This window comes from Lepidochelys kempii, chromosome 10, assembly GCF_965140265.1.
Source record: "Lepidochelys kempii isolate rLepKem1 chromosome 10, rLepKem1.hap2, whole genome shotgun sequence".
Classification (NCBI taxonomy): Eukaryota; Metazoa; Chordata; order Testudines; family Cheloniidae; genus Lepidochelys; species Lepidochelys kempii.
The window spans coordinates 84,635,609-84,657,021 of NC_133265.1; the positions used below are offsets into that span (position 1 = coordinate 84,635,609).

Genomic DNA, 21,413 nt, shown 5'->3' on the forward strand with positions numbered 1-21,413 from the left:
TGGTTGGGATCGCCGCGGGGCGGGGCGAGGGACGCGGTTTGCCGGCGGCAGGGTTGCCCGGGGGCGGGGCCGTAGCGGCGGTTGTAGGCGGGGCTTGTCGTGACGTAGGGCAGCCCGGCAGCCAATGCGCTGGCCAGGGAGGGGAGTTTGAATCAGGACGGCCGGAGTCGGCGGGCGGCTCGCGGCGGAGGGCGCGGAGCGGAGCGAGGGGCCGGGAGCGCCGCCGCCATGAGGAAGAGGTGAGGGGGCGGGTCCGGTCCGGTCCGGGGTGGGGTCTCGCCCGGTCCGGTCCGGTCCGGGGTCTCGCCCCGCCGCCCAGGGCCGGCCCCGCGAGCGGGGACGCGGGCTCCGCCTGCCCCGGCCGTGGCGGGTCCCCGAGCCCGTCGGCCGGGCGCCCGCGTGGGGGCCCCTGGGACGGGGCCGGCGAGTGACCCGGGCCGCCGCCAGCGCCCGGGCCCAGCCCTGCGGGAGCCCTCGGGGGCTCGGCCCCCTGGGCGCGATGGGAGAGACTGGGGCCCTCCCGCCCCGGGCCGGCCGCGGCCGCGGCGATGGGGGCGGGGGGAGGCGCTGCCCGTTATTTACTCCGCCTCACAACACAAGACCAGCCCCCCCCCCACGAAATTAACAGGCAGCAAACACAAGGCAGTATTTCTTCGCCCAGGCCCAGGCGACCTGTGGAACTCCTTGCCAGGGGATGCTGTGGAGGCCACAGGTACATATGGGCTCAAAAAAGAATCCGGGAAGTTCCCGGAGTATAAGGTCCACCAGCCAAGGTGGTCCGGGATGCAGCACCATGCTCTGGGCTCCCTGAGCTTCCGCCTGCCAGGTGCTGGGACTTGAGGATAGAGGCTGAATCGCTTGATGAGGGCCTGTTCTTTTCATTCCCTCCGAAGCATCTGGCCTTGGCCGCTGTCCGAAGACCGGATACAGGGCTAGATGGACCCTTGGTCAGGCCCAGTATAACCCTTCTTATGATTATGCTCCTGTTCTTATGGGGGCTATAAATACTTAGGCAATTATATAATAGTTATTCAGATTCTTCATTTTTAAATCTGTTAGAAAATGGTGAATGACACTGACCAGGTGAAGATTTTATTTGCTTGTGACATTTGGATGAACACTGGAATTCAATTAAAAATGCACAAAACAGCATTTTAAAATCTCTTTTTGTTAATTAAGAGAAATTATCTTAAACGTACTGGGAACATAAACTTATTTTTTTCTTATCAAAACATGTTTTGCATTTAAAACTGATTTAATAAATAAGCGTGTTTTGGAGGTGTTAAGGTTCCTTCCCCCCGCTGAACTCTAGGGTACAGATGTGGGGACCTGCATGCAAGACCCCCTAAGCTTATTTTTACCAGCTTAGGTTAAAAACTTCCCCAAGGTACAAACTTTGCCTTGTCCTTGAACAGTACGCTGCCACCACCAAGCGTTTTAAACAAAGAACAGGGAAAGAGACCACTTGGAGACATCTTCCCCCAAACCCTGCACCCCCTTTCCTGGGGAAGGCTTGATAAGAATCCTCACCAATTTGTACAGGTGAACACAGACCCAAACCCTTGGATCTTAAGAACAATGAAAAATTAATTAGGTTCTTAAAAGAAGAATTTTAATTAAAGAAAAGGTAAAAGAATCACCTCTGTAAAATCAGGATGGTAAATACCGTACAGGGTAATCGGATTCAAAACCTTAAGCTACAAAAAGACACAAAGGCAGGAATATACATTCCATTCAGCACAGCTTATTTTACCAGCCATTAAACAAAAGGAAATCTAACGCATTTCTAGCTAGATTACTTACTAACTTAACAGAAGTTCTGAGGCTGCCTTCCTGATCTCTTCCCAGCAAAAGCATCATACAAACAGACCCTTTGTTTCCCCCCACCCCATTTGAAAGATTCTTGTCCTCTCATTGGTTATTTTGGGTCAGGTGCCAGCTAGGTTACCTTAGCTTCTTAACCCTTTACAGGTGAAAGGGTTTTGTCTCTGGCCAGGAGGGATTTTATAGTACTGTATAGAGAAAGGTGGTTACCCTTCCCTTTATATTTATAACAAGAGGGTGTAGCTGCAGATCCTGTACTTGAAGATAAGACACCTGGGCAATGGTGTTTGGTCTATTTTGTTCTCCATGAGGGTATTGTGGCTGGCCTCTGGGTCCCTAAACAAGCCCTATGAGAGTGTTATTTGTGGCTGGGACCCTTGGGTCTATGACCAGCCCTGGTTTTTGAAGTCTAAGTGGTTTATCCCTCCCTGGTAGCAAGGGGATGGAGCTGAGCAGTGAGGTTCAGGACTTGTCAGTTTCCAGGCAAACTCCTGAGCAGAACAGGAGCAGCAAATAAGGGAGTTGGGGAGGAAATGTGGTTCCTTCTCTTTCAGGTATGGCTCCACACTAAGTAGTGAAGATCTGGACAATGAATGCAAAACTGCTGTGACATGCCTTGGATGTGCTCTGCCTGCTTCTCTGCCAGAAAGAGAGTTCTGGTGGAGAAAACATGATGTGAGAGAGCAAATTTCAATGCGCGTAGCATCCAAGCAAAGACTTCTTAGACAGCCGGATTCAGAAATAATTGCCACCAGGAGAAGGATCATCCATAAGAGAATTGGAAAGAAGGAACCAAAGAAGTGGACTGACAATTTGTGACCAAGGGAAGAGAGACGCATTCATAGATAGAAATGTTGACTTATCAAATACTCAGCAAGTCCCTTTTATCTTCAAGTACAGGATCTGCAGGATGATGAAGTACTTTTCATGAAGCAGAATGATGTACTAGTATCCTAGGAGGATGAAGTAGAACTTTTCAGTCCACTGGTAACTAAAGGCAAAAAAAGCGAACATCATTCTGGGATGTATTAGCAGGAGTGTTGGAAACAAGACATGAGAAGAATTCGCAAAAAGAAAAGGAGTACTTGTGGCACCTTAGAGACTAACCAATTTATTTGAGCATAAGCTTTCGTGAGCTACAGCTCACTTCATCGGATGCATACTGTGGAAAGTATAGAAGATCTTTTTATACACACAAAGCATGAAAAAAATGGGTGTTTACCACTACAGAATTGTTCTTCTTCTTAACCTATGAGGATAGGACAAGAAGCAATGGGCTTAAATTGCAGCAAGGGAGGTTTAGGTTGGACATTAGGAAAAGTTTCCTAACTCTCAGGGTGGTTAAGCACTGGAATATATTGCCCAGGGAGGTTGTGGAATCTCCAATTGGAGATTTTTAAGAGCAGGTTAGACAAACACCTGTCAGGGATGGTCTAGATAATATTTAGTCCTGCCATGAGTGCAGGAGACTGGACTGGAAGGGACCTCGAGAGGTCATCTAGTCCTGTGATTCTATAATGCTAGTCAACATGGTTTTATGAAAAATAGGCCTTGCCAAACACACTTGCTTTCATTCTTTGAGGTTACTTGTCAATTTAGACTTTTGAAGACATTGAGTTAGTACCATACAACATCCCGGTTTAAAAAAAAAAAAAAAAGTAAAGCACTATGCAATATCAGTAAAACATACATGAAATAGATTAAGAACTGGAGAACTGACAGATCTCAAAGTAGTCCTAAATGGGGAATCATCATTGAATGGGGATGTTTCTAGTGGGGTTCTATGTGGATAAGTACTAAGCCCAATACTATTCAGCACTTTCATCAGTGATCTGGAGGTAAATATAAAATCACTGCTGATAAAATTAGCAGATGAGACAGATTGGTGGGGTGATAACTAATGTTGAGGACAGGGCAGCCAAACAGTGATCTGCAAACAAAATGTGTGTTAATACAGCCAAATGTAAAGTTATCCATCCAGGAACACGAATGCCAGGCACACCTACAGAATGGGGCCTGTATCCTGGAGAGCAGTAATTCTGAAAAGGATTTGGGTCCTACTGGATGAGCAACTCAACATGAACTACCCATGCACCAAGGGTTAATGCAGTCATTGGATGTGTAAACAGGGGAATAGGGAGGTGATTTTTACCCCTGTATGTAGCATTGGTGAGACCAGTACTGGAATATTATGTGCACTTCCAAATTTTTAAAGAGGTGTTGAAAAATGGGACAGAGTGTGTGAAGAACCAGAAAAATTATTTCAGGGCTGGAGAAAATGCCCTTCAGTGAGGGACTTGGAGCTCAATATGTTTAGTTTATCAAAAAGACTGAAAAGTGACTTGATTACTGTGTATAAGGACCTTCCCTGGGAGAAAATACTGAGCACTTAGAGATCTTTCACCTCAAGGAGACAAGCAGAACAAGAGGAGAAAGGGTTCCTCACCCTGTGCAGTAACGGTGGTTCTTTGAAATGTGTCTCCCTAGTGGAACACCTATAGGGACGCAGCTCAAAGAAGAGCCCATAGCTGGAAGCTGAATTCAAATTAGATACAAATGTTCAACAGGGAGGGTGATTAACCCTTGGACCAAACTCCCAATGACAGCAGTGGATTCTCTATCTCTTGATGGCTTCCAATCCATACTGGAGCCTTTCTGGAACATGCATTTGCCAAACACAAGTTACTGGGCCCAGTCGGGGTGACTGGGTGAAATGTAAGGGCCTGCGTTACACAGGAGGTCAGACTAGATGATCTAGTGGTCGCTTCTGGCTAGAAACTTTGACTCTATGACCAAAGGAGGGAGTCACTGTAGTTAATGAATTGAACTGACTGTGTCTGGACATCATGTCCTTCAAGTTCTTAGAACTGATAGATCTCATCCCCTCACCTCACTTTTATTCATAGGTTGAAGGGGGAAAACAAACTTTAAATTCTCAGTCAGTTTCTCGACTTTGAATGAACTCATACAAATGAAAGAAAGTGTTCTCTCTGCTTCTGCAGAAGAGGATAGTGCTGTCAAAAGCTGGTTTAGCACTTGAGCAAACTGTCATGTGAATTTCTTCAATGCTTTGGCAGCAAATGCATAATTAGCTGAGTGGTTTGCTTCCAGCCCTGAAATTTACTATGGCTGGCAATGAGCAGTGGGTGATTGTTATATGTGCATGTCATAACAGCATCTTCTTTTTCATCCATTAGGCATCTTAAAGCTCCTTGGGGCAGGGAGTGTCTCTTTGTTGTGTGTTTGTACAGTGCCTGGCCCGGGACTGGGGCTCTTAGGTGCTGTGGTAATACCAACACTAAAGAATAATATCTTAGTACTTTGCGTTGAGAATATTGGCGAGAAAGTGAAGTGCTTGATCCCTCTGCTTCCTCACAGCTTGAATTTTTGTTGCGTGAGTCTTTCCAAATTCCAGCCGCATCAGCAATAGAGTAGCTCTTTTTACAACTTATCCAAAGGAATGCAAACAAGTTTGTCCAAATAGATGTTTTGAAACTCAACCCTCAATTCCATCTCCTAGGAGACTAAAAACTAGTACTCGCCTCTTCAGTGAAGCTGAAGCGAAGTGATTGTGATGGAAGTGTTTTACAACTGTCCCTCCTGCCTCCCTCAGCGAGGTGCTGGCTGCAGAGTCCGTGGCATGTCTGAACAAAGCGCTGGGTCACCTTCGGGATATCTGGGAGGAGATTGGGATCCCTGAGGAGCAGCGACTGCAACGAACAGAAGTGGTGAAGAAGCACATCAAGGTGAGTACTTTTCCCTCTAGCGCGTTTGCTCTGTATCCAGACACTGTACGGGATGAATGAACTCGAGGTGTGTACCACCTGACCCCAGCAGCCTGCAGGGAAGCAGCTGCCCTATCTTGGGCAGGGAGACACTGGTGGGGAAGGAGGGCAAGATTGGTGTTTTCTCTTTAGGTCTTTCCTGGCAGTTCAGGAGAGCTCTATTCTGGCTAGACTTACTCTGCCTCTCCTCAAAATCATGAGCCTGGAGAAATACAATGGATACTGCAGAAAATCTGATGACTTCCCCACTATGTGCTGCTGACTGCAGCTACTTAGCAAAGAGGCAGTCGGCACTGGCCAGTCTGGAAGGGGAATTGACTCTGCCAACTAGTGAGAACCTACCCTGCTCTGAACAGTTCCTGCTGGCCAGCTCTGTTCTACTTGGGTGGCCCAGAGGTCATTGTATCAGGCTTTCAGCCTCCCTGTATTCCTCAGCATGATACAGGAGAGCCCTGCCCAATCACGTCCAATCCTGGGTGTAGGCTCTAGCATGACCAGCAGATCTGTTTGGGTCCCTTCCAGCTCTGTCTTCAGCAGAGTATAGGACCTAACCATTCCAGCCCCCTTACCTTCCTGCCCTATAGATGACTAGTTTTCCTCCTCCTGCTGCTGACCATCTATTTCTAATCCATGCATGTGCTAAACCCACACCTCTGCCATCCAGTGGCAGATAAAAATATCCCTTTTGGAAGGGCCTGCTTGGAGGGAGGCAGTGGAAACAGCTGGCTATCGTCCAGGACGGATCCAGAGCACCCAAGAGCCATCTTCCTGGCTTCTCTTATTCTGGGTCCCAGGGCCATACATGGCCCCTTACTCTCCAAAGGTGTGCATTGCTCCCGGATAGCTGGCTTCTCTAATGTGCCCACGGCTCTTGTCCTCCTGTAACTATGCCCTGGCACCTACGATTGTCTTCATCCAAAACTCTGAAAACGTTTCACAAAGATGGTAAGTACAAGGCTTGAAAAATGTACCCAGTGCCTGCTAGGCCTACTAGACAGGGTCCAAACTCCTGCAAAGCCCTAGCCCCCACACCCTGCAAAAGATGCACACAACAGCCTGTTCCTTGGAATTAGCCTGAACCGCTTTCTGTTGTTTCCTGGCTCTTGGACCTTCTGTCTGAACTCTGCTTCTTCCTCCTCTGCCACCATACGTCTTACCTCTTCCTGCGCTGCTCTTCCCTCGCCCTGGCTTCCCCTTGCATAGAGTTCTCCCCTCTCCTCCTCTATTCTCCTTTCCCCTCAGATAATCTTCCTCCTCTGCTTCTTTTGAGTTAGCCACTGCCCCTTTCTGCTTCACTTCAGCTGCTCCAGATACTCTCCCCTGTGGCGAGTGGGTTTCTCAAGCCTTGTAAGTACCATTCCCATTTCACAGATGATCAATCTGGAGTCCAGGAATGATACTCGGTGACTCCCACACCCCTCCCCTGGGTTACTGAGATGGCCAGTGCCCAGTGGGAAAATGGACCCACTCCCCAGGCCAGGGGGCTCTGAGCAAGGTGGAAGGCAGGCATGAAACATTCAGGGCTGTGGGAGAGCAGGACAGAGAGCGTCTCCCCTAGGGCTGTGTACCTGCTCCATCACATTGCAGACTATTCTCCTCTCCTGTCCCATTCTGGGAGAGAGGCCCAGACCCCCTGTTGCACAGCTTCTGTCGCCCTCACGTTCTGATCTTCATGGCTTGGGTGCCTTAAAATCCCTGTCGGGACCCTTCAGACTAACAGTCCTGTCTCTCGGCCCCTGAGGCAGTCCTTCCTAGCAGACTGCAGATGTAGCCCTATCCAGTGTTTGTCTCTTTGCTTCACCAGGGCACAGGGATTGGGGGATCTTGCTGCAGCTCTGCCCTGGCATTTCACTTCTCTGTCTCTTGTGCCCCTTGTAAAACATCTCACTCCAGTCCATGCAGTGGGCACTGTGCTCTATGCCCAGCACGCCCAGAGGCTACTCTTTAGCATTACACAGCCTTTCAGGGGTGTGAGTGGGCTCTGCTCCAAACCTCCTGACACCAGGCTTAGGGTATTCACTCCTCTCTGGCTCTCCCACACATCCTCCACTGCTCCTCTAGGGCCAACGCTAACTGTCGCTCTGCTGCAGGGTCTGCTGGACATGATGGTTGCTGAGGAGGAGAACCTGAAGGATCGTCTCCTGAAAAGCATTGCTATGTGTCGCAAGGAACTGGACACTCTCTGCAAGGAGCTCCAGCTGGATCCATTTGAGGTGAGTTCCGAGGCCTGGCCCTGAGACTCCCTCCTGTCCATCCAGTCTAGTAACACTGTCTTCTACTGGCTTAGTCCTCACCCCGGTGCCTCATGCAGAGCCTCTGCTCACAGGAGAAACTGGCTTTTTCCCAAAGTCTGTCTCCTTAGAGCTCATCAGTGAGCCGTAGGGAGCACAGAGCTCTGGACCACCAAGAGGGTCTTGCAGGCTGAGTGGAGGTGGCACAGGCTCATGCTGCAGACCTGGCTTCTCGCAGCCAATCTACTTTGTCTGTGGAAGGGCTGTCCTGCTGGAGTGCTTGCCCATGGGTGGACTAGCTCTGAACTGAATCCAGGGAGGATAAAGGCCTTCTGTCTTGCCCTGTCAGCTAGAAACTAACCAGGTCAATGCACGTTGGCTAGAGCTGCTGTACAGAGCAGTGCTGATGTCTTGTGCTCTCTCAGGAGGAGGAGAGCACCATTCTGCAGCTGGAGAAGGACTTGCGCACCCGCTTGGAAGTGATGCTGAAGCAGAAGAGAGAGAGAAAGCAGGAGCTGAAAACGCTGCAAGAACGCGACCAAGACTTGTGTGACCTTCTCTGCATGACCCCCTACAGCATCGACAGCAACTCTGTGCCCAGCCTGGAGGAGCTCGACCGTTTCAGACGCCACCTGGCAGCACTGGCTGCTGAGAAGGTCTGGGGTGTGTGTGGGGCGGGGGGTGTATGTATGTGTGTCCGAGAGCGCAAGAAACCTCTGTGGCCTGATGCTTCCTGGCCTCTAGCACTGTTGCTTTCTGCCTCCAGGGGCGCAGGAGAGAGGAGTTTGTCAGCGTCAAGCGGCAGATCATACTGTGTATGGAGGAGCTGGATCACGTCCCTGACACCAGCTTCGAGCGGGATGTGGTGTGTGAGGATGAGGACGCCTTCTGCCTATCTATGGAGAACATTGCTGCTCTTAAAGAGCTGCTGCAGCAGGTATGGAGAACAGTGGTATGAAGTCTTCCAGGCTGTAGGGCGATTCTTAGTGCATGGCTCCAGTAAAATGGTCCTGGCACTGGTGAAAAGGGCTTGTAATGGGGACAGTTGAAGGGGCGTGGGGGCTCTTGCCTTTGCAGTGAGCAGGTACTTCTGATGAGTCCCCCTTGAACAGAAGTGAGCTACCCCTGCTAGCTGCGCAATGCTGACCCTCTGCTTTCCCTGCTCTAGCTGGAGGCCCGGAGAGCTTTAAATGAAGCTGTCTGCGGTGAGCTGCGCTCCAGAATTGTGGAGCTCTGGGACAGGCTGCAGGTGCCTGCGGAGGAGAGAGAATCCTTTGCCCCGTACATGACCGGATCCAGAGCCAAAACCAGGAAAGCTGTAAGGAAATCTTGCCCGGTCTGAGCCATAGGGGGCTGCTGCTTAGCATAAAGGGAGGGATGCAAGCCTTGCCTCTGAGAGCTGGCCATGGATGCTAGTGCCTGGGGGCTCTTGTGTTCTAGGATGGCTTGTGCTGCCTGGGACCAGGAATGATCCCCAGCCGCTCCAGGCTGGTTCTCCCTGAAGCATCCAGTAAAACCCCCTCCCTGTACTGCTGTGCCCTGACGTCCAGGGATTTCCCTGCTATGTTCTGGTCTCTAGCTGCAGTTCGAGGTGGACCGCCTGGAGGAGCTGAAGCTGCAGAACATGAAGACTGTGATTGAAGCAATCAGAGCAGAGCTGGCCACTTACTGGGACAAATGCTTTTATGGCACTGAGCAGAGACAGGCTTTTGCCCCTTACTACGAGGGTGCGTATGGGGTTTCCAGGTCGGGGCCTGGGGCTGGGTCTTGGTTTTTCTGTCTGCCCCATAGGGAGCTGTGCAGAAGCCAAGCTGAAGGCACGCAGGGTGCTCTTCCCATTCAACAGCCTGGCCTGCTGCTGCCCCATTGCTGAGTTTGGGATCCCTGGTGTTTGTACCCCGTGACTCTGCTCTCCATCTCTTTGCAGAGGACTGCACTGAGGCCCTGCTGCAGCGCCACGACACTGAGCTGGAGCGTGTGAAGCATTATTACAAGACACACAAAGAGCTCTTTGAAGCTGTTCAGAAATGGGAGGAAAACTGGAGGCTTTTCCTGGAGTTGGAGGTATTGTCCCTGCAGGGAGCATACAAACTGACCCTAGCTCTAAGGCGTGCTGGGGGCTGAGAAAGGCCAGGGTGCCCACAAGGCAAAATGTGGGGAGATGGGCAGTGTGACCTGGGGGGTGGGGGCATGTGGGGATCTCACTGGAGGGTGGCCTGGCAAAGAGAGATTGAGTGCGGTACTGCAGGCAGGGTGGGAGGGCATCTCGGAGACATAGGTGGGCATGTCGGGATGTGAACTCTCTGCTTGGTTCCCTCATCATTGGCCTTCTGTGCATTAGAGAAAAGCAACAGACCCAAGTCGCTTTGCTAACCGAGGGGGCAACCTCCTGAAGGAAGAGAAGCAGCGAGCGAAACTGCAGAAGACTCTCCCCAAGGTACGTGCTGCTCTGGGGTGGTGGCCCTCCTGTCAGCCTATGGGAGCTGAACACCACAGCCTGCTATTGAACACAAGGCTTATGGGGAGGCAGGTGTGGGCTTGGCATGCCATCACTGAGGCTTGCAACCCTGTGGGCTGGTTGGCAGCATAAAGCAGGGCTCTCTGACCAAGCAGGTCATGGGTTCTGGGAAATCCCAGGCTGGATGGGGCAGCCTGCTAGGGTCACTGCAGCCTGATCTGCTCTGCTGCAGTCATTCACTGTCTCTCTCCACCCAGCTGGAGGAGGAGCTGAAAGTTCGAATTGAGGCCTGGGAACGGGAGCATGAGGACGCCTTCTTGGTGAATGGGCAGCGGTTCATGGAATACGTGAGCGAGCAATGGCAGCTACATCGGCTGGAGAAAGAGAGGGAGAAGCAGGAACGGGTGAGTGCAGAGCTGAACAGAGTGAAGTCCCACCAGGAGGGGGCCAGGTGTGTTCTCCACTGCCACTGGGACAGGCCCTTTCCCACTGCCTGAGCCAGGGTGGGCAAACCTCTCACTGCTCTTCTCGGGCGGAGAGAGCTTTGCCACTTCGTCTGCATGTGGCCAAAGCTAATGGCATCAGCATCTCCCACAGGCTTCGGCCAGCACGTACTGTGCTCCTTCTCCCTGGATGCCGGTAAGCTGGGATTTGGTAACTCTTAATTCATAGCTGTGCCATCAAGTGCCTGGCATCTGTCCTCCCGTCCTGCACTGCCTTCCAGCAAGCAGGGGTGAGGTGCTGCTGCGTGGGATTTGCTCAGTGCTTTCCCCTCGCTGGCCCTATGATGTGCCGCATTGCTGGGCTTTAGTTGGCCCTCGATGCTCTTGAGCAGGTAACTGTCTGAATCCCTGGGGCTGGTGCACACCTCTCCAATGGCCCTCACCCAGGCCCAGCTCTACGTGTCTCTCTTGTGTAGCAACTGAAGAAGAGTCGTCAGATCGAGGAGGAGATGTTATATGGTACTGCCCCGAGGACACCCAGCAAGCGGCGGGTCCTAGGAGCCAACACACCTGGCAAAGTGAGGAAGGTAAATGAGACCTGCTGCCAGCTTGGCACAGCAGCAAACCCCAGCTGCTTTGCTGGGAGAAGTATCAAGCTTGGTGTTCCTTAAAGGAGCCCGGTTCTTGGGCATCTTCGAGTGGTAGGAGTAAAACGGTGCTTGCTGAGCTGCCAGTGGTTGGCCTCTCCAGAGCCATGGCACAGAATGCTGCCTGTGTCAGGCCCCTTGGGAATGCTATGGCTCCATAAAGGGGCCAGAGGAGCAGGACCTTGCTGATGGCAGCCAGAGAGCTGTCCATAACCTCCTGCCCCGAGGAGTGACTGCAGCCCTCCCACCAGCACTGAGGGCTCTGTCCACAGCCTTCCCTGGAAAGCTGCCATGTGTGCTGGGATTCTCCCAGTGGATGTTGCTGAACTGAGACTTACCCCCCCGCCCCCCACTGATGCCCTGGTTACCACATGGGGGGGCGCCATTAAAGGGAAATGGGCCTCCTTTCCAAGGACTTCCCTGCATGGGCCTCTGGGCCTCCACCACTAACTACTTCTGCTTTGCCTTCAGCTCAATGCAACTTCCTGTGCCACTCCCAACAGCACACTCCGTTCCGCCTTTGGGGGGACGCTCTTCCCCTCCCCGGCATCCCGCCCACCGCCCTCCGGAGGCAAGGTAAGCGCGTGCTGTCTCTCGCTCCAGCACCCCAGTGCCGTGCCCCAGGGAGCTCTGCTCTTCTAGGCACAGGCCCCAGGAGAGGGTTAAGTACTGGGCAGAGGGTGTGTGAGCTTGGGGTGGAGGGGGCAGGTATAAAATAACTTCTCCCATGTGCAGTTCTGGCTGCCTCAGTGGCTGTTGCTCCCCTCAGCGTACGTACTGAGCTGCAGTCCCTGCCCTGCTGAGCTGCCGAGCCCCGTGGTGCTCTTGCTGGGGGAGGGGCTTCTTTGTTTAAAGGAAATTCCGTGGTCAGCTGCAAGCTGCCAATGCGATAGGTAAAGCTCCTGTAGGGCCTGATGCCCTAGGACCAGCACTGCTCTGGGCAGTGTGAGAGCCCATAACATTCAGAATATATGTCTGCAGTCCTTATGGCGCATTTCCATCACTCTGCATTGTTTGGTAGCTGGCTTCGGTGCCTTAGCTCAGACTCTGATGGGATCTGCCCCAGCAGGGTTGCCCCTGGGACTGGCTGAAGCTGGAAAAGGCAGGACTTAAAGCTGAGTTCCAGCACAGAGCTCCAAGCCCTGACACAGGGGATCCCTTTGGCTTGGTGATACTGGGAAGGGAAACAAAGCCAGCACTACTGTACTTGCCATGTTCTATTCATGTCTGTCCTAACCATCAGTGCTTCCTTCTCTCTAGTTCGGCCAGCCAGCTCGGACCCCCAGCCGCGTGGCCACGAAGCCCCCTCGCACGGCACAAGCAGAACGGAACAAAGAGAACATGTCCCAGTTGAATGGAACCACCCTGAGCGGTGGGTGCACCCCCACAGCCCCTGCCCAGCGTAACTACAGCATTAACTCTGTTGCCAGCACCTATTCTGAGTTTGCGGTAATTCACCTCTTATAAACACAATCCAGTCTGGGCAGCACAGTCAGGGAGGGGATCCCTGTGCACCAGATGCACTCCAGGAGGCACAGCATGCCTCACCTCTGCTCCGTGTTCAGAGCCCATCTTCCTGCCACTCAGCGACAGCCATCCATAGCTGCCTTAGCGAGCCAGCCTGGGCTCTAACTCCTGTGACTTTAGCTATGAAGGCAGTCCCGGAGGCCTGGCCCTGCCATTCTGTGTGGTTCCAATAATGCTTCGCTCCTGCTTCTGGCTGAGGGACCCAAGTGGGAACTGGCCATCAAGCGCACACGCACCTGGCAATGAATGCTGTCTCTGATCTCTCACGAAGAACTTCCTTGGCCTGGCCCTGTGTGCGGGAGCCTTGCCACGCCCCGGAGGAGGGGTTTGTGCCCCATAATACAGATGGGGAACTGAGGCACAGTCACTGGCTTATCCCAGGTGTCTCAGGAGTTGGCAGCAGAGCCTGGCTCTGTAGCCAGATCTCCTGCGCAGGGCCATAGCCTCGAAGGCTCTATTTCTATTCATCTTGGGTGGTGTCGGGGTGGGCTTCAGCTGGATGTCCACTTACTGCCTGCCTGCCATCAGCCTGGGGCTGCCACCTCTTTCATGCCATTCACCTGTCCTCAGCACCCGGTTAAAACCTTTTGGATCAGATCAGATCAGGCTGAAGCAGCCAGAGCAGCGGTTGGCTGTTCGGTGCCCCTCCCACTTGCATCCAAAGGAGAAGTGAGTGAAGCTGAGTAAGACTAGGGGGCAGGGTCCATCCCCCAGTCCATTGAGCCTGTAGAAAATACAGCTATGGCAGAAGCATTGACTCCTCTGGCACTTCCTCTGCAGCTGGAGTTGGTGGTGATGTGCTGATGCTCCTGTCTAGGAGCACACCCTACTCAGCTCAGGGCTTGCCTGCTGCATCCTTGTTCCTTCTCTGCCTGGCCTCTCTGAAGTATGTTGGATGGGCCAAGCTCCTCAGGCCAGCCTTCCTTATCCTGTTCCCAAAGCACCTGGCAGCTCAGCGCTCCCACCTGGGATCTGCCAGCTTGTGGCACTGACTTTTTGCTGGCTGGCACAGGGCAGGAGACGCTGTCCGGAGAAAGCCCTAGTGAGGCAGGGCCTGTCTCCTGCGATGGGCTAGGACTGTTGCCTGTGTCACTTTGTGCTGGCCTGTCTGACCCTGACCCTACTCACAGCAAGCCCTGAGGCAGGGAGTTAGGCTGACCCCAGGGGCCCATGGCTTGTGGAGGCCTGAATTATTAACCTCACCTAAGTTCCTCAACAGCAGGCTGGTGAAAGGCCTAGGGCAGGTGAAGGTTCTTGGCCAGGCAGGGTAAGTGGACCCTGGGAAGAACTGCTGAGCTGCAAACCACTCCAACCTCCCCCAGCTGCTGGGCACCTGCCAGAGGGGCCTGCTGCTGAGAAGGCCCAACGCAGCTCTCCTTCTGCTGGGCCAGGAATCCTCCCTGCTGCAACAACCAGCTGCTCCTGCAAGCTCCCCCTGCCCTCTAGCCTGGCCTTGTCTAATCAGGGGGAAGGCCATAAGCACCCCCAACTCATGGCAGCAAAAGTCAGGGCCATGGAGCAGAGTTCCATGTGTCCAGCTTGCTTGCTGAGAACTCCGGCCCAAAAGTTGCATTCATGGCCAGCGCCCACAATGGCTCCTGACCCTAACATTGTGGCTTCCCAAGGGGGTCTGGGATACAGGGATCGAGGCACCCGTGGTCACCGAGACTAGTAACTTGTGGCTGGACCAAAAGGAAGCAGGGTTCCCTCTGGCAGAATTGTGACACAGTCCGGTGTGCTTGACACCAACTCCTCCCCTGCCCCCCTTGGTCTGTCTTACAAACCAGCTTGCTTTCCAGATGCTCCAACAGAGCCCAAATTCTCAGCAAACCGGAGCGCTGCCTGCTCTGCAGGAATTGGTACTGCTTGCTATAGTATAAGCTGACTTCTTTCGGGGCAGGGTCAGCAGTTATCCAGGTAGGAAGTCCCAGTATCAGCTGAGTGAAGCTGCCCGCAGTGAGCGGAGATGGTTTGTTCTTGTGTCCCCTGGCCTGCACCAACCCGGCACTGCTCTAGCTTGAGGGGGCTACTGGCCCGAAATGTCTCCTGGCTGCTTGACCATAAGCTGCCTTTTCCCACCCCTCTCGAGTGACCAGCACCCACAGTCCCTCAGCACGTGCTGCCAAGGCAGCCACCTTGGCCAGGCTGTGGGAGAGTAACTCAGCGAGCTTGAACTCCATCGTCCTTCATGGCCCAAAGTGCACAGCCCGGCTCTGCTGCCTGTCACTGGGTGTTGCCCTCCCCTCAGCTGGCACTTCATTTGCATTTTTCTTTTTTTTTTAAACAGCGCGAACTTTCAAAGGCTTCCAAATCTGACACCAGCTCCCGGATCCTGAACTCCACAACCACCAACATCCACTGCTGAGGAGGCTGCTGTGAGGCCACAGCCAGAAGGTTCCAGTTGTTCAGAGTTGCAGCTGGGTCGCTGCTCTGGCACAGCATGACTGGACATGCAGCGCCTGAGCGTGCGTCCCTTTGGCGGGCGGTGAAAACGGCAAGTGCCCCACGTTGGATTTTTAGCCAGGCCCTACATGCTACAATGCTCCTGTGTGCCCATGGCAGGGCCCATGGCCTGCTGGCAGCCATCCCTGTGGGGAGAGGCAGGAGCAAGCTGGGGGGGAGGGAGACTTTTTTTTAAAAAGGGTTTTACTATAGTGATTTTCAGGTTTTTATGTTAGATGCAATGTTTTAGAAAGAGCTGGGCTGCTCCTGCCTGGGGCTCCCTGCTCGTCATACACTACTGCAGCACACCGGCCCCTGCAGCCCTGGACCCACTGCATGGCCCATGGGGCAGCCAGAGCCTCCACTGGCAACCTCTTCCTCCCCCCGTCCCACAGCTGCCCTCTGCGTTGCCTGCCTGGGCCGCTCTCTGAGCTGCTGGCGCCCATAGCAGCATCTTACTCAGTATCTGTTCCCCTGCAGGCTTACCTCTTCCCCCCGAGTGCTTCCCGGCAGAGGGGTCAGCCTGGCGCCCACCCTTCCTGAAGTGCACTGTTGAAACACTGAGCCTAGGGCTCCAGAACTGCAATGGCTTATTGCCTGCTGCTAATATGCTGGGTGGGGTGAGGCCAGTGCCTTGGACTAGCTGATTGAGGTGCATGTCTCATCCTGCCTTGAAGGTGGCATGGGCAAGAGGGTCTGGGCAATGATCCATAAAAAGGGACTAGGGTGCTAAACCCTCACCCCCCTGTCTGGAATGTCTCTTTGAGCCAGGCCTGGGGGCCCAGCATTCCCTGCCAGCAGCCCTTCACCAGCACTGACTCGGGGCTAGGCAGCCTGGCTCAGCAGATGGTACTTTCCCAGCACAGCCTGCCCTTCTAAAGACAAAGGCAGCTGAGCTGCGGAGAGACTTGGCTGATTACACCTCATGCCTGCTAGACTCTGCTTTGTGTTTCTGAGGGTTTTTCCCACATTTACAGTGCTGTGCGGGTGTAGTGTGTTGTACCTGTGCTGCTGGGAGAGCTTGGCTTGTCAGCCGGGGCACTTCACCTCTGTGACAGGTGGTCTCTCTGGCAACTGGAGCAGGCCTGTTGACACCTGCCCCAGGCAGGGTGGTTACACTGATGCAAGCTGGGCATGTCACATACCCCAGACTTGAAGCCTCCTGGGGTTGAGCAGCAGCCCGGCTGCCCCAGGCAGGAATCCCCCTGCACTGGCTTCTAGAGCAGGGGTTAGGACTTACCCTCCCAGCCAGCCTAGGGAGCTGATCTAGGCCACTGCCAGAGTCTGCTCCCCTAGCAAGCTGCACCCTTCCACTCCTCTGAGCATGCTGGAGGTGGGGCTCTGCCTGTTTGCACTTCTGTTCCCATCACTGAGTGCTGCTCTGTAAATAGCATCCCTGATCATGAACCACTGTGCACCTTATCACTACAGCACCCCCAGCTTGGTTATTTATTCTCATACTGTCCCTGGCCTGCAGGGGCTGGGCTAGGGCTCTTTGTACACTGCTCCATGGTGGGGAGGGGGTTTTAGATGGCTCTGTGCTAGCGGGACAGGAACTGCATGGTACGGTTTGACTGCAGCATCTCTCTGTTCAGGCATTTGCTTATCTAGTGCCTATTTTAACCTCCTCCACCCCCTTTGACCTTTGCCTCCCCTTGCTGGTAGGGAGGGAACAGTGTGGAATGAATTTGTTACTCATGGTGCCTTTAAGTGTACAGTTCAGCTCTGGAGGAAATATATTCAGCAGTTCTTCAACAGGGTGTACTGTACTTGTGTTGAGAGCAGTGCAGCTAGGCTCCTCCTTGCAGGAATGCTTGTTCAGGGTCTTATCACCTTTACAAACCCACAGCCTGTGGGACCACAGCAGTGTTATAGGAGGCAACACCAGGAAAACCTGCAGCATGCTTTTAGCAAGGGAAAGATGATTGATTGGAGTTCTCTGGCTGGGGCAATTCAAACCCCCACAGTGAAAAGGAAATCACTTTCTGCCCTAGCCATGTGTTCAGCTCTAAGCCCACGTGTGGCTGAGTCTCTTCCCCAACAGTGCTGCAGGGTGGGCTGGATGCTGTCCTGGGCTAAGGCCTCAAAGCCTTTCTCCACCCTTTGTAAAGCCCTTGGCCCTTTCAGCTGCTCTCACTTCTCTACTGCACAGATGTAAGTGTTCCATGGGCCACAGACCACGTCCTCCACCGAGAGCCCGTTTGCAGGGAAATAGCCCACTTGTCTTGGCTGGTCAGAGCTGGCTGTGTCAGTGTGGCCAAGCTGCCCGTATTTACCTGCAGACAAAAACACAGCTGCTACATCCACCCCACCTCCTGCAGCAGCAATTCCGCAACACCCAGCCCCAGGAGGGCGCTGCCTTCTCTCATGCAGGGCCTTGGGCAGCTGGAGACTGGGAGGACTCTGTTGTAGGAGCATTTACATTCACAAGCCCGAAGAGCAGTGCACCATCCTCACTTACCCCAGCCCCAGGTGTAGAGCTCCCCTGTCCCTGTAAGCAAAGACAAGAGTCAGCTGTGGGGGCCACAGGAGAGAGGTCTGTCCTCCCCCCAGTTTTGGGCCAAGGGCAAAGTTTTGTCCAACAAACAGCACAGGGGGGCAGTCGAACTTGCTTCTGCGTATGCTTCTCCCCTGGGTCCCAGGCTGACTGTTACACACACTACTTTATGCCCGTAGTCAGGCCAAGGAGCTGAGTGCAGCAGACCTGCCTTGCGCAGTCAGTTCCCTCGAGGGAGGGGGTGTTAATTCAGGGCAAGTTCCCTCCCAAGATTTCACATTGGAACATCACCTTCAGTTGAGCCAAGCAAGTTAATAAATATATAGCAGAGGTGACCATCCTTCCCCTGGAGCCTGGGCCTGTTCAGTGCAGCCAGTCTCCAGGCCCCTGGGACAACCTCAGCCTCCTTCCCCAGGACAGGTGGGAATTGCTGAAACCAGCACAAGGCATCAGAGCAGCAGTGGGCAAACTACAGCCCACGGGACTCTCCTGCTGCAGCCTGAGCCGGTGCTCTGTGCTGTGCCGTGGTGTGGCTGGCTCCAGCTGGTGCTCCAGACAGTGTGGTAAGGGGGCAGGGGTGTGGATAGGGGTCCAGGGGGGCAGTCAGGAATGAGAGGAGGGGTAGATGGGGCAGGAGTCCCAGGGGGGTTGTCAGGGGCTGAGAAGAAGGGGGGATGGGATAGAGGGCAGGACTGGGCCACACCTGGCTGTGGGGGGAGGTACAGCTCTTCGTACAATTTCAGAAACCCAAGTGTGCCCACCCCTGCTTTAGAGCCATCCCAGCTACACAATCAACACTTCACCACTGCCCTCCTTGCTGACCAGCCCCAAGCCCCTGTACTTACGGGTCACAGCAGCAGTGTGGCGGGAACCACAGCTGACCTTGCTGACCTCTGAACCCTCAGGTAGATCCAGCAAAGCGGGGAAGGCCTGGATTGAAATGAAGTCACCTGCTTCAGCACCCGGTGCTGCCTTGGGACTGACCAATTTCAGCTCTGCCTCTCCTGGGAAACGGATTCAAAATCCAGCTCAGGTGGTGGATCTGGAGAGCAAGGAAGATGGCCTCTTTTGGCTGGGAAGGGTCTGACCCTCCCCAAGGCAAGAGCAACCAGGCTGTCGCAAGGGGATTTCCCTCACCGGGGCACAGGCAGGCTGAGCTGGAGCGACCCCTTGGAAAAGCATGGGGCCTCCAGGGGTTCCCAAATGCCTCACCGGCAAGCAGCCAAGAAAAGGCAAGTTGCCATAAGAACCAAGAAAGGCCAACAGCAGCAGCTCTCTAAGCCTCCACCCACCAGCCAGGACTCAGCCTTCGGGCCTGTGCCACGTGGCAGGGTTCCTCACCTGCGCCAGGTTCCTCATGCTGGGAGACAGAGGCTGCGGCTGGTGGCCTTTTTTCTGCCAGTGCTTTGCACGGTAATGCCAGCTGCCCCGATTCGTTCCAGCCCCAGGCATAGAGATCACCTCCCTCTGGAAGAAAGAGAAGCGATAGCCGAGAACAGGATTGGGACCAAGGTGTTTCTCCCTGAGCATTCAGAGCTCCAGCTCCTGGGCAAGCAGGGGCCCTCAGAGCCCTTCCCCCCTAGAACTTTGTGCATCGCTGTAGTGTCTCCCCCAGGAGCTAATCCACCATCACCCCTCAAGTGGTTCGGAGTGGGGCGGCCCTTTGGCCCAGCCGAGCATTCCCCAGGAGCAGGGATGGAAACAGCACCAACTCCGCTCCCCCCTCATGACCAAGACCAGACCCCCTTGGCACCACTGACCAAGCCCCCACCCTGTTGCTACTAACAGGCCTGGGCGCAGGGAGCGGCCATTCCACCCCTATGGCCCTTACCGCTGACACTGACAGAATGCCAGCCTCCAGCTGCCACGTCCCCCATGGGCACGCCATGCAAGGCCTCCACGAGCCGGGGCTCCGACACTGGCTCCAGCCCCCCGTGCCCGAGCTGCCCATGTCTGCAGGGAACACACACGGGACACGTTTCTGCTCTCGAGGTCAGCCCCTTCCCCACAGCAACCCCCCCAGAGGGACCAGCCACCCCTACCCCATGTATCTTCCACAGGGATGAGCCACCATGACCCCATGTCCTTCCCTCGCCCCTCCCACCCCCTGCATAGGGACCAGCCACCCTGCCCCATGTATCCTCCCCTCCCCCCCGGGATGAGCCAACATGACCCCATGTCTTCCCCTCGCACCCCCCCATAGGGACCCGCTCCTCCTCCTCCCCCCCTCTGACCCAGCCCCCAGCAGCGCAGTCTCCTTCCCCACCCACCTGCTGGAGCCCCAGGTGTAGACGGTCCCGGTAGGGCCCAGCAGCGCCGCGTGCTCGTGGCCCAGCACCAGCTTCCGGGCCGGCAGCGGCAGCGGGTGCAGGAAGGGCGGCCGCGGGGTCACGTAGCCGCCGGGGGCCAGGGGCAGGGGCCCGGCCGTCTCCCCTGGGTGCAGCCGCCGCCGCCAGGCGGGGCCCCCGCCCAGCCCCGCGCCCCGCGCCCAGGCCTCCAGCGCGGCCCCTCGCAGCAGAAGCACGTGGCTCTCGGAGGGGAGCAGGTCCCGGCAGCGCCCGGGCAGCGGCCCCGCCAGCAGCCCCCGCAGCACCAGGCGGCCGCGCCCTGCGGAGAGAGCGGTCAGGCGGGGTTCGGGGGGGGGCGGTACGGGGGGGGTAGTAGCGAATTGGGGGCGGCACCGGGGGGGGCGGTACGGGGGGGGCAGTAGCGAATTGGGGGCGGCACCGGGGGGGGCGGTACGGGGGGGGGCAGTAGCGAATTGGGGGCGGCACCGGGGGGGGCGGTAGCGAATTGGGGGCGGTACCGGGGGGGGCGGTACGGGGGGGGGCAGTAGCGAATTGGGGGCGGCACCGGGGGGGGTAGTAGCGAATTGGGGGCGGTACGGGGGGGGGCAGTAGCGAATTGGGGGCGGCACCGGGGGGGGCGGTACGGGGGGGTGGTAGCGAATTGGGGGCGGTACCGGGGGGGGGCGGTACCGGCCGGGGGGGGCGGCCCCGGGGGGGGTTGGGGCGGCCCCCCCCCCCGCGGGTCTCACCCGTCACCAGGCCCGTGTAGCTCCACGCGGGCCGCACCACGCGGATCCCGCCCGGCTCCGGCTCCACGCGCCGGGCCCCGGTGGCCGGAGGCTCCGCGACGCCCCGAAACCCGAAAACGAACCAGCCGCGCTGGGGACCCGGATCCGCCATCGCAGCCAATCACAGCGAGCGGGAGGGACTTCCGGTCACATGACGTGACAACTCCCCGCCCCTTTTGCCAGATGGGGAAACTGAGGCCAGGTCTCCCCCTCCCCCATCCATTTAGGTGACGTGCGACCCCGGCGCTGTTCAGCCCCAGGACACCCGCGTCCCCCCAGCCGCCAGGACTAGAAACCTCTGGCCCAGCCCGGCCCCTAGCGTGGGGTGACCCCGGCCAGCCCCGCTGAGCCCCCCACCCCGGTTAAAGGAGAGCAGCCTGGCTGGGGCAGCCCCAGGAGAAGCCCCGGGTCCCCTCGCTGTTACAAGGAGGGACCTTCCTTCACGCGGGGCCGGCCCCAGCCTGGGGGTCCAGCCCTGCTCCC

At 55.5% G+C, this 21,413-nt stretch overlaps 2 protein-coding genes across 3 annotated transcripts; one reads left to right on the forward strand and one right to left on the reverse strand.

Annotated features, from left to right (window-relative positions):
• Positions 1 to 132: 132 nt before the first annotated feature.
• On the forward strand, positions 133 to 17,112 carry PRC1 (protein regulator of cytokinesis 1). 2 transcript variants are annotated; one of them, XM_073304604.1, is made up of 14 exons: positions 133 to 239; positions 5,438 to 5,570; positions 7,700 to 7,822; positions 8,266 to 8,496; positions 8,607 to 8,777; positions 9,009 to 9,158; positions 9,420 to 9,567; positions 9,768 to 9,904; positions 10,182 to 10,277; positions 10,556 to 10,702; positions 11,218 to 11,328; positions 11,860 to 11,964; positions 12,649 to 12,837; positions 15,203 to 17,112. In XM_073304604.1, the coding sequence occupies exons 1-14, from the start codon at positions 229 to 231 to the stop codon at positions 15,278 to 15,280; spliced, it is 1,830 nt and encodes a 609-aa protein (XP_073160705.1). In that variant the 5' UTR covers positions 133 to 228; the 3' UTR covers positions 15,281 to 17,112. The 2 variants fall into 2 exon arrangements, with proteins under 2 accessions (XP_073160705.1, XP_073160706.1); XM_073304605.1 differs by having other exon boundaries at positions 12,649 to 12,760.
• Positions 15,571 to 21,157, reverse strand: RCCD1 (RCC1 domain containing 1). Its single transcript, XM_073304606.1, has 7 exons — positions 20,892 to 21,157; positions 20,125 to 20,461; positions 19,686 to 19,807; positions 19,196 to 19,321; positions 18,700 to 18,858; positions 17,819 to 17,848; positions 15,571 to 17,633 (listed from the first exon to the last, which is right to left on the reverse strand). The coding sequence occupies exons 1-7, from the start codon at positions 21,040 to 21,042 to the stop codon at positions 17,491 to 17,493; spliced, it is 1,068 nt and encodes a 355-aa protein (XP_073160707.1). The 5' UTR covers positions 21,043 to 21,157; the 3' UTR covers positions 15,571 to 17,490.
• Positions 21,158 to 21,413: the final 256 nt, after the last annotated feature.

What these genes read in the sequence shown, in the direction of transcription:
- RCCD1 (XM_073304606.1), bottom strand. Translation starts at nt 21,042, where the DNA reads ATGGCGGATCCGGGTCCCCAGCGCGGCTGGTTCGTTTTCGGGTTTCGG. An exon ending in CTACACGGGCCTGGTGACGG is followed by an intron (nt 20,462 to 20,891) that starts GTGAGACCCGCG and finishes CTCTCTCCGCAG; the next exon opens with GGCGCGGCCGCCTGGTGCTG. An exon ending in GCATTCTGTCAGTGTCAGCG is followed by an intron (nt 19,322 to 19,685) that starts GTAAGGGCCATA and finishes TCTTTCTTCCAG; the next exon opens with AGGGAGGTGATCTCTATGCC.
- PRC1 (XM_073304604.1), top strand. An exon ending in TCCAGCTGGATCCATTTGAG is followed by an intron (nt 7,823 to 8,265) that starts GTGAGTTCCGAG and finishes GTGCTCTCTCAG; the next exon opens with GAGGAGGAGAGCACCATTCT. An exon ending in CAGCACTGGCTGCTGAGAAG is followed by an intron (nt 8,497 to 8,606) that starts GTCTGGGGTGTG and finishes TTCTGCCTCCAG; the next exon opens with GGGCGCAGGAGAGAGGAGTT.